Source organism: Spinacia oleracea, chromosome 6 (assembly GCF_020520425.1).
Source record: "Spinacia oleracea cultivar Varoflay chromosome 6, BTI_SOV_V1, whole genome shotgun sequence".
Taxonomy (NCBI): Eukaryota; Viridiplantae; Streptophyta; class Magnoliopsida; order Caryophyllales; family Amaranthaceae; genus Spinacia; species Spinacia oleracea.
In genome coordinates, this window is record NC_079492.1 from 36,488,620 (window position 1) to 36,500,692 (window position 12,073).

Consider the following 12,073-nt stretch of genomic DNA (forward strand, 5'->3'; position numbering starts at 1 on the left):
TTAACTCGTTTTCCTGTAATTTGGTCTAGGTTTTTGTTTTCCTTTAGCTATTGTTAAAAATTAAAAAAAATTAAAAAAAAACTCGACCACTTAATGAACAAATATATTATTGTTCACATGGATGGACAATTATATCTTTGGGATTACCACTCAAATCTAACATCATAACAGGAGATGAAAAAATAAAGCATAAAGGAAATAAATACCAGTGATCAAAACCACAAAAAGTTACATTTATATATGCAACATATGTATGTTCTTTGTAGATCCCATACAAATTGGTTATCTTACTTTCAGTTGAGTCCCAAATTCTATTCAAAAAGATTTTGTACGGAATATATCCTTCCTTTTAGCGCCAAGTTGTGAGATAGTCACCAAAAGCACAACTTAAAACTCCCCCCTGTTAGTAACTCTAGCATGCTTCAGCATAAACTAACTAATATCTTGTACTTTTAAGTAATCGCCACGCGACGAGCCCTTATTATGTACAGTTGACCACCCAAAAAACAGAAACTCCAAAGTGATTTCTTTTGCTCCTTATCTCCATAATTTCACAATCTGGTCATGACTGGCTGAAGCTATCAACCCTGTTGAAGGTGAGCTTGTCAATGAAGAAATGAGGCCGTTGTGTGCCTGAATTGTGTCGATTTTGCTGCTTTGTGTAGGATTCCACAACCCAAGGTACTGCAACCAAAAACCAACTATCAGATTTATAGAAGCTTATTACTTATTTATAACGGAATAGTCTACGAGCTATATTACTCAGTCTCCACTTCACATTAAATACCCAAGTCGGATCCTCAACCTGAAGACCTGTGCATGGGCCCTTGACACTATTTTTTTACCAAAAGCATGGAAATGTTACAAAAGTTACCCTAGTTAACATGAGGAACTCTGTCACTCTAATTTCATGTCTCAACCAACAATTACAAATTCTTGACCAAGTATTAAGATTGTAATATGTAAGAATTTATCTTTCGCATTATCCAATTGGTACCTCGGCCCTTTCTACACAGCTTGCCAAATTAGGTCAAGGAAAAGAACCTGTTGGTCTTGGACTTTACTGCGCCAGTATGTAATGGAAGATTGTTATTTGGTTACATGACATCCCAATGCAGAAAACAATTCAACTCTAAATTATTAAGCTAGTCTCTTGCATATCCAAAGAAATAGATAGTTCGAAACACATGCAAGAATGATTCACCAGAGTAACCTTATTCCATTTTGCAGCTGAGGTATTAATCAAAGTGGCAATATGACTTATCTCTTCGGACTTTGTTCCTATGCTTAGATATAGTTACATGAATGTGTGAGACTGTGAATAGACATTTGAAATCCAAGAATTTTGCAACTGAATTGGGTGCTGCCATTTGAAGTTCCATCAAGAATCCGATAGAAAATATTTAATAGCCACATGTATATTTTGTTCCATCAAAAATCATTCTTTAAACTGTCACCACAAAAACTCTAACCTGCCTCAGTGAATATTCAATAGCAATTGTAGCAATACCTGGTAACTTCCAATGATCAACAACCACGGATCTTCGGGGTGAAAGGTGCATGACTGGAAGTGGTGGCCCTTTGAATGCAATTCATATATGCATCTCCCACCACACAATATTGACCACAGCCGCACACTTTCTTCACTAACAGAGGCTATGTAATTTCCAGTCACATCCCAGCAAATAGAGCGCACTTCACATTGATGTCCCTTGATTGAGAAAAACAAAGTCGAAACATCATTTCCATAGGTATCAAGGATGACCTTATGTTAAGAAGCAAGCCAGGGAAGGAGAACCATGGGAAGCATCAACGTAACATTGGAAATATAAGTTATACCTTCAAGTCAAACTCGAAAGCACCAGTCTCAACATTGAATATGTTGACAACATTTCCTGAAGCTGTAGCCAAAAGTCTTCCCAAGTGAGGTTGGAATCTTACTTGTCTTATCGCTCCCTACACAATGCCATAGAGAAAAGAAGTTAAGCATCTATGCCAATGGAGTTGGTACCTGCATTGTGACAATGACAATCAGACATCCTAAACCAACCATAATACCAAATACTAGATATGCATATTGCTAAAACATGGATTGAAGAGCTTATTCAAATTGCAGAAAGAACAACCGTATATTCATTATCGTTATCCCATTGCCTTCAGAGAGGCTCCCGTAACAAGTATGGTAAGGGACTAAGGGGAGATTGGACGTGCGCAATCTTACCCCTGCAATTGCAGAGACCTGCAATTGCAGAGATGCTGCTTCCAATTGACCATAAGCGATAACGGGACGACCATCTTATATTTCATGGAAAGGAAGCAAAGAGGTTTTGACAGCCATTTTGTTTTAGTCCATTATATCCCAAAGCCAAAAGAACAAATGAATCTTGGCTCCATCAGAATGGACAAGAAAGAACAACAGTCTTACCCTTCAACTGCAGTGGCTACGCAATAATCTTCTGACAAAGATGAGTTATGATAGTACTCACTAAGATACTATTAACATTTAATTATACGAGATTGTACCACTCGACATAAATGATTTATGATGGTATTCGCTAAAATATTATAACATTTAGTAATAGAAGATTGTACCACTCGGGCTTGCTACTTACTAAATATATCCCTTCCGATAAACCCAACTTCGTAAATTATATAAGTTTGAGGAACCCTCAATTCAAGCTCAGATATATATTTTCTCAACATTTCACCCTAACCAAGGTTTGGGTAGTATTTGAGACATACATACCTCTCACATAACAATATTCCAAATCCATAATTTCCAACAATTCCTAGTTCGATTAGATCTAAGAAATCTCAAAACCTGATATACAAGAAAACTCTCAACCACTAGTTACAAAAGGAGTACTTTCCTAAATCAACTTAAAATTTCTACAGTTAAATTTATGATGAAAATCCCAATGATTCTCCCTGTTGTCATAGAGCGATTTCCTTCAATATTGTTTAAAGAACGTCAAATTCCCAAAATGCGCCACTTTTTAACTTAATTCCCACCATACCGTCCACGTCAGCATTAAAACCGGTCTTTTTTTTTTAATGAAGCGGCACTAAACCGCTATCTCAGGTAGCGGTTGACTTAAGTAAACCGCTATCTGAGATAGCGGTTTATATGAGATAGCGGTTTATAATTGGTTTAAAAAAAAAAAAAAGCGCGTCAGGTAGGGGTCGAACCCATGACCTTCTGCTTAGAAACAACACGCTCTATCCACTGAGCTACAGACACTAATGTTGATAATTTAAATTTGGTAATATTTATAATTAATATTAAGAAATGGTAAAAAATAAATAAGCGCTTTAGGTAGGGGTCGAACCCACGACCTTCTACTTAGAAACAACACGCTATCCACTGAGCTACAGACGCAATTGATGTCACAAGAGGTTACTTCTAAGTTATATTTCTATTTAAACTGTAATTCATGTTAAAAATAATTTACAACTAAGCAAACAGCCATCTGAGATAGCGGTTTTGTTTTAACGCAAACCGCTATCTGAGATAGCGGTTTATAACATTGAACCGCCATCTGAGATGGCGGTTTGCTTTAAAGCGAAACCGCTATCTCATATGGCGGTTCGATGCTGAACCGGAAAAAAAAATTACTTCTCTTTCTCCCTTGCTTACGTGGACGGTATGGTGGGAAATAACTTAGAAAGTAACGTATTTAAGGAATTATTGGATCTTTATGCAATATTGAAGGAAATCGCTCTGTTGTCATAAACTTTATCCCATCTGAAAGCTTGTGATCTTAATCGATCTATTTGTATCTTAATCGTCGTAATCATCATTTATGTTACTTTGTACAAATGGATACCAACTGGCTATAAACTGACATAGATTGGACAAAATTAAAAGAAGGAAGAAAATAAAGAAGATGAACTGACAAACTAGGGTTACAGAAAATAAAATTTAAACACAAGCAATCAAGAGGTTTGTTCTCTCCCAAAACACAAAATAATACTCAAGTAAACTCTCGACAATATTCAACATGATTTCTCTCTTTCTAATCTCCTTAATTTACTATATGGAGGATTTGATTCTCTTTTTCCTCTATATCCTCTGAATAACTTCCCTACTTATTCCTCAAGATACCCATAACCGACTAATGGCACTATAAAGATTTTAAATCACCACGAGATAAAAATTTGTAAATATGTGCCTAACTGATCAGATTGCAGTCAATTTATATTTGTTCGTAGGAATAGACATATATGTGTGAGTGTAGAGGAAAGATGAATACAACATAGGTATAAAATAAATATTACTATTCTCTAATACTCGTTTAAAAAAGGTGGCGGGCAGCATGTCGAAACATTCAATGCAGAGGACGGTAAGATATACCAAAATTTGGCCCTTGCCAATCGGAGTACCAGAAAAGGCTGCTTCAGAAACCCACAGTGAAAAACATTCCAGGGGGGTATTAGTAGTAATGGAGGCATGGAGCAGCAAAGACAGATGCTGAAACAGAAATTAAACAAAAGCAAATTTGATTTTGAAACCTCCAGTTTTCCAGGAGGCCAGGATATATGCACTCAAAAATCAGAATGACAAGGATCGAGATAATGGAGTTAGTTATCTTCCATACTGTTGATCTTCAATAGACAACAGAAAGTTTACCTTGGAGACACGCAAACAAGCATATGCCTTGATATCCCATAACCGAATCTCATCATTGCTGTCACTTGAGCACAAAAGGTCCGTCCTTCTTGGGTGAAAATCCAGTGACATCACATGATCACTATGCCCAGATAATGCAAATAATGACTTGCTTGGCTACAATGCAAAAATTAAAAGATAAGCAATCCAATTTCAGCTCCATGGATTAGCAATAAATCATTCGAATGTGAATTGGATCCCACAATATAAGACCATAATGTAAATAAGAAAGCTATTGTAATATATCTACCCTTCGCTACTCAAGCACTTATCTGTGAGCATCTGGTACAGTCATGTCATGCAAAAGTCAATCAGTAAACAAGATAACATTTGAGCTGAATCAAGACATGATATCAACTAAAAGCTGATAAATAATGAATAGACCAACAAAATAGCACACAATAATTAGGTTTTACTTAACTACAGGGCAAAACCAAATCGGTGAAGCTGAAATGCATCACAAGCACATAAGTAGAACATAGTTGTTGACTTGCTATCGGTAATAAGCACTTACTCCAGTTGTATCCCATATTTGCACCGTTTTGTCAAAAGAAGAAGTAGCAAAAAACTCTGAGCTTGGATGAAACCGAATATCAGTGATTAAATGAGCATGGGTTTCCAAAGAACTGATGTATCCTAAAGTATCCATATTCCAGATCAAAGCCTGCAAAGAAAATTGTTGGTACAAGCAATCAAGGAATCCAAAATCGTTAAAACAGATTTTCTAACACTATTAAAGAACATACATAGCATCTCACCTTCTTGTCATATCCAGCACAAGCAAGCAACTTTCCATTAGGAGAAAAATTGCAAGAGAATAATTTTCCTTTACTTGCATGAAGACTTCCAACTTCCACTAAAGAAAAGCCTAACCAGCATGCACATGATAAAAACATAAATCAGCGAGCAAATCCTATTGTTTGGAACCCTATGAAAAAGAACTTCAACATCTTTCAAGTATATGTAGAATAGTATTATCAACATCTAAGGATTAATCTTCATTCTCGTAACTTCGTAAGTCTCCCCAATCCTTTCAAATTCATGATACCCCTTTTACATCCTACAAATTTCAGCATAAATCAGGCATAATCCATGCTTTTGTTTGTGGTAACGTATAATTAGCAAAATAATTAAATGATTGATTCACAACAAGAAATAGTATTTTCAATGTCTTTAAGTGTGCATGTATTCACATGTGTACATATCGAACTTTGTACAGATTTAAATCTAGTAAGGCTTCAGCTCCTATCAACAAGTACTAGTGAGGCGTCAGCTCAATCAGAAAAGTGACAATAACAAGATCGAATAAAACAAAGGAAAGGGGAAGGGGGTAGCTGAAACTGTAAAACATAATAACAGTAAGAAATAAGACATTTTTAGACCATTGTTTTGATCATTTAAGGATAATGTGACAGAAAATATGGTTTTCATAGCATAAAAACTCATGATTCTGAAATATTGGAAATTCTCAAAGGTAGAACCCAAAGCATTTACCTGTGTGTCCATTTTTTTCATAAGATACAGACGATTGTTGGGTAGTGGATGGACCATTAGTGCAATCAGCACGGTCATCATATTGTGAAAAGAACATTTCAATACTTTCATTTAAGCCCCTATCTTCTTCATCTCGGCCATTCTACACAATAAATCAAGGAGAGTTAGCCTAGATACAGAATTTATTTTTGAATATTACAAATCTGGATATCTTATGCAGCAAATCCTTGTGTTTGAATACCCTCTGTTGTAAATTTAAAGAAAAAGTTCCCAACACCTTAAGACAATTGGAAATATCAAAATCTACCAATTCTAGTAAAGTTGAAGTCATAACACTGAAGTCTTCCCTTCACTTAAGTGCATCATAGCATTGTTTATTAAGGGGACGTTTGGTTGGGGTATTCATCAAAGGTAAAGAGAATGAGCTGATATCATTCCCTTTGTTGTTGCTTGTTAGGCCTATTTCATCATTCCTTTTACCCTCTTTCATTTTTGAGTTCACCCCAAATCCCTTTACACTGATTCCCGACCCCCCAGACTCTTCCATTCTCTTCCCCCCCTTCATTTCTCCACCCCCTCTATCTCCTCTAACCCCTGGAGTCTCCCACCAGCAATCACCGGCGTGACACACGACCTCCGACAACTCGCTTATCCACCACCACAACCACCCCACCGCTATGCCCACCAGCAAACCACCCACAACCACCCGAAACCATCTGAAAGACCTCCACAACCACCCACAACCATTCGAAACCGCCCCCACAACCACCTAAAACAACCCAAACTACCCCACAATCACTTGAAAGCACGCCTCCATCATTAATTATGGTTTTAAATGGTCAAATTCAACCATGAAAACTCCAGATCTGGACTGACCATTAAAACAACAAATTTGACCATGAAATTGTGAGAAAACAAGAGAAACAGAGAGTGGGAGGTGGAAGAGACGACTCGGACTGATTGAGAAATGAGGGCGGAGGGGCGAGTTGGGGCACAGGGAGAAGAGAGACAACTCAGACTGCTCGTTAATATTGCTGCTATTTGTGGTGGTAATGCTGGTAGCTGTTGCGATGGAGAGGGTGGAGAGGAGGCGTTGAAGGTGGTTTATGGGTGACTGGAAGGGAGAAGAGAGAGCAGGTTATGGTGGATCTCATGGCTGAGGAGAGGGGAGAGAAGATGAAGAAGATGTGAAAATTAACAAATGCTACCCAAACAAAATTTTATATCAAAGGGAATTGATTCCATTCCTCCTCTTTCCCTTTGTTGAGTTCATTCCGTTTACCCTGTGCGAACCAAACGGCCCCTAAATGTTTTAGCAAACACAAGGGATTAGAAAGGAATTTTGGTAGGAAAGATGCATGTAATTTGTAAAATTTACACCCAGATTCCATAATTTATGTTGTAATTTCTACAATACCAAAGTTCCTTATCCTTCACCTAATACATTTAGTATTCATAAGGATCTTTGGTTTGCCAGTCAGCTAGTCTTAAGTTTGAAGATGAATCTACATAAACCAAAACAGACGTTCCACGTCCAGAAATCAAATTTCCTCAAGGACTCACCAGGCCATTTTTCTTGTCTATCCTGTTTCTCAGAAGCATATCCAAGTCAGAAGTCAGCGGAAAAGATGGAAGTGTTTTTGCTGATGTACTTGCCACAAACTGAGATATGGGCATGTCAACCTGTGTCTGGTTGTTGGCAGACTGCAGATATGAATTCAACACCTGATGCCCGAGACGAGGAGAAACCTGATTAGCGCCCTGTGACATATACCAATATAAATTAGATAAACAGATTATTCTTCAAGAGGGGATGCTGGGGGAGGGATCATTCTTGTGTTCTGAATTAGGTTTACAAAATTTACTACTGCCTACAGCTGATAATCTTCTCCCGACCTAAGAAAATTAATAGGAAACAGATTCCATGTTGAAGACTAACCTTTTCCAGGATAAGGAAATTAAAGTTCAATTTGATATCAAATGACAAAGAAAATAGGAAATCCTGAATAAATCTAAAGCGAACATAATAGAGAATACACACAATAATAGAAAACATCAAAACATGTCGACAGCAACAACAAGAACTAGTTTGGAAGTGCGCCAGTAAGAAAACTTGCTTCTACCTGGTCCAAACCAGCGGAAGAAGCAAAAATATCAAAGTTTGCTATGATTTCTAGTAGTGAGATGGGGGATATAGCAAGTGAAGGCAAGTGTTGTTGGTTTTCTATATAAAATCAGAAATTTGCTACCCCTGTCCTAATTCAGCAGTAGTTAAGCTACATACAAGGGAGACTAAGAAACATCACATGACGTCATGACCTCAAAAAGATCAGTTAATGGGGTGCTGAGGAGCTCAGGGTTATCAGAGCCAACACCAGATTAATCTAGTTACATAAGATGTGTATTCCAAATAGTAAAGAGCTAATTAGGCACTCACAATCAGCGGCCATCCATTCAGTGGTTCAGAGTTGAGCGCACTCTCCGATCCTGCAGGAGTTATCACAAATCCTTACATTGACAGGAAAAAAACATAAAAAGAAATAAAAGAAATATTACATACCATGACTCATCCATCAAATATCTAAACGTATTCATCAATAAAACTCATTAACATTTCATAAGTCCATCTTGGTAATGAACACATACATAGTTCAAAGTTCACTCACCTTAAGTATCATAAACAGCATCCTTATCATCTCAAATACAATGTTTATACAGGTTAAAAATTTATGACCAAAATGTGTGGACTTTCTTTTATACTTTGTATGCTTTACTTACCATCGTATGACTGAGACCAAAATGAACAACTTTTTAAAGTTTCTTTAGAAATGAGCAAGCATATTGGTGCAGTCAAACTCATCATTATATCTATGTAGTCAGCGATGGATATGAGAATGCACCTAGAGTTAGTAATCAACTCGGTCTAGAGCAATAACAGCCATCAAGCGATGCTATAACATTTAAGATTTCAGAAGCAACGCCACGATGGAAAAATGTACGGAATAATGCTTATTCTCTCTTCTCAAAATTTTCGAACACTTAATTAACAACTGAAAAAAAAAAGTAAAGCCTGTAGCAGGAATAGAGCTCTGTTCAAGGACAATAATATGTTAACAAAGAAAATGGGAACATAATAGCTACATCAGCAATCAACCTATTGATGTTGGCTCTGCATGTATTGATGAGATGATGGGTGTGGTTCCATGGGTAGCAGCACGTTTCTTATCCTGCGGGAATATACAATTATAGGCAAGTTTAGCACCCTAGAATATTTTTTTGTTTCCTCAACTACTTATATCATATACCTACTTGCCGCTGTTGGACCTGCTTACGGGGATTTCGCTGAGGTTTACTGTGACACAAAGTACAAGAACAATAAGAAAATGGTACAAGCAAGTATAGAAAATCATAATGTGTAATCTTCTAAATGAAGAGCAACAATGTAGCACAAGCCACCAATTTCACACAACAGATTATGGATCACAGTCAGAGGATATAGAGCAAGAAGTGGTCGTAAAATTAACTAATCAACCCCCAGAACTAACCTCGGACTGCTTCCAGCTATCTTAGAGCTACTCCGGGTTTCAGTACTGGTCTGTGAATCTGTATCAAATTTTCTGGTGACGCGCTTATGATTTACCCCTTCACAGGTCTTCGGAGACACATGTGTTAACATGTTATCACAATGACTACCAATTGGGAACTGCACAGAGCTTTGTGGATTAACCACAAACTTTGATGTCTCTGAACACGGACTTTGTGAAGAGGTTCCAGTTACTTGTTTGCCCTGAAATTTTGTAGCAACTTAACTGTTAATATAACAAACAAAATAAAGTACAAGACAACCTCCAAATCACTGTCAGATCACCTTGTTTGATACTGTCTCAGTAGCTTGTACATGTTGAGGTTGCATATAAGAATACACATCATGAAAGATTGACCACCATTCAGCTAAAAAACCTTGAGGAGAATCTATTGCTGAAACTTGAAACGTAAAGCCAACTTAGCAACTAATAGAGAAAACAAAGAGGATTTATACATCGAGAGAAAGGTTGTGTGAACGACAATAACAAACACGCCCATATATCATTGATACGGCAATGAGGCATGATAATTAACAAAATATAACAGAGTTCAAAAAAAGGACGCATAACATCAAGAGAGAAACTGCTCTGTGCGAAAACAAGCTCTCACTATCTAGCTCCAGTTCAGCTAAGAACTATCCCATACCACACCTACACTGTGAATTCAACCATTCACACTGCTTAGGCCTAATTCACGTTATCAATGCCTCACACCTTAATCTGAAAGGGACAAGGATCCTTTGGAATGAAGAGTATGAACAATTCAAGTTTCTAACGCAGTTATGAGCCGGGAAAACAAAGAAAATGTCAACTATGCTCCAAACAAACTACCATTATAGAGCATTGGCTTTCCACTGGCATAGCAACACAATTCATGAAAACTAAAATCACAGTCAATAACAACCATCAAACAGTGCTGATGCCAACTAGCTTATATGGCTAGACTTTTGGGGTTGATACGCAAAACCTATGATCAAATCTTGTCTACATCACTACCTTTTGTGGCTCTCTCCGCGCCAAAAACAAGCACCGAATAGCTATCTATATCACAATCAATCAATTAGTCAAGAATGCAGATATTTACCCATTGGCTTCAAATGAATAGGATACATTAAAAAGGTGAAAATCACCAAGACTCCAAGAGGGTTATGTTTAGGACCACATACCAACTGAACAAACATCAGCATTTGCCTCTTTCGCGAACACCTCAGCAGTCCTGTGCATGTTCTTCTTCACCATATAATCGTACAAATACTTCTGAAAACTACAACATTTCATAATTTTCCCAATCAAACACAAAATTAGCAAAACCCCACAAAGGCACAAACCCAAATCAAAATGCAACAAAATTATAAACTCACATCTCTTCAGCATCCCAGCCGTTGTTAGACCCCGTCATCGTCGTCTAAGTTCTTACTCTAAACACCAAAATTCACAATCTATACCAGCTTAAAGACAAAAAACGCAGTAATTTTAAGAATCTCAACAATTCCGCACAAAAGAAAACAAACGAACAAAGCATAATCTCAAATGGGTACTGAAAAAAAGGGGACCAATGCAATGAATTTCAACAATCTTCGCACAAAAAACACCCATTAGACAATACCCACTTGGAATTAAGAGAGAGAAAATCGTACCTGAGTACAGAAACGAAAGGGACAGTGCCATGCAAATGAAAATTGGGTTTTTGGATTTTACAAAATTTTTTTATAGAGAAAAAATGAAAATTGAAAGGAGGAGGTGAACTGCTAGGCTACTGCGGTAGGCTGCAACGCTGAGATTGCTAGCAGAGGCGCGCAGCTGCTGCTGCACAGGCATCCATGGATAGAAGTTTCAAAGTGTTAATACTTTTGAATGCAGTAGTTATTGATGTACGGAGCAACAAGTTTCTATATATTGTGCGGGCCCTTGTATTTGGGACTACTACTAGTAGTACGACTACTTTCTTCTCGATTACGATTAAAGATGTACTTCCTTTTATCTCTTTTTACACTACTATATGAGCGAGTTCCTTCAATATTGCATAAAGATCCAATAATTCCCAAAATACGTTACTTTCTAACTTAATTTCCATCATACCGTCCACGTAAGTAAGGGAGAAAGAATTTTTTTTTTTTTGGTTCAGCGTTGAACCGCCATCTGAGATGGCAGTTTTGTTTTAAAGCAAACCGCTATCTCAGATGGTGGTTCAATGGTATAAACTGCGTGGTTTTATAAGTCGATATTTCATAGCGGTTTACCTCTTTAAACCGCTATTTCAGATAGCGGTTTATTGTAGATTTTATAAAAAAAATTAGACCTGCTTTCTTGCTGACGTGGACGGTAA

At 37.3% G+C, this 12,073-nt stretch overlaps 1 protein-coding gene across 5 annotated transcripts; it reads right to left on the minus strand.

The window, feature by feature from the left end:
- Positions 1 to 209: 209 nt before the first annotated feature.
- Positions 210 to 11,640, minus strand: LOC110799719 (transcriptional corepressor LEUNIG). Of its 5 annotated transcripts, none has more exons than XM_056831531.1 (17): positions 11,385 to 11,622; positions 11,109 to 11,186; positions 10,914 to 11,011; positions 10,744 to 10,788; positions 10,032 to 10,141; positions 9,709 to 9,950; positions 9,473 to 9,515; positions 9,318 to 9,390; positions 8,601 to 8,650; positions 7,727 to 7,924; positions 6,164 to 6,305; positions 5,428 to 5,537; positions 5,184 to 5,333; positions 4,631 to 4,786; positions 1,840 to 1,956; positions 1,511 to 1,711; positions 210 to 684 (listed from the first exon to the last, which is right to left on the minus strand). In XM_056831531.1, the coding sequence occupies exons 2-17, from the start codon at positions 11,144 to 11,146 to the stop codon at positions 538 to 540; spliced, it is 1,920 nt and encodes a 639-aa protein (XP_056687509.1). In that variant the 5' UTR covers positions 11,147 to 11,186; positions 11,385 to 11,622; the 3' UTR covers positions 210 to 537. The 5 variants fall into 5 exon arrangements, with proteins under 5 accessions (XP_056687509.1, XP_056687510.1, XP_056687511.1 ...); XM_056831532.1 differs by having other exon boundaries at positions 11,109 to 11,195; XM_056831533.1 differs by lacking the exon at positions 10,744 to 10,788 and having other exon boundaries at positions 10,032 to 10,147.
- Positions 11,641 to 12,073: the final 433 nt, after the last annotated feature.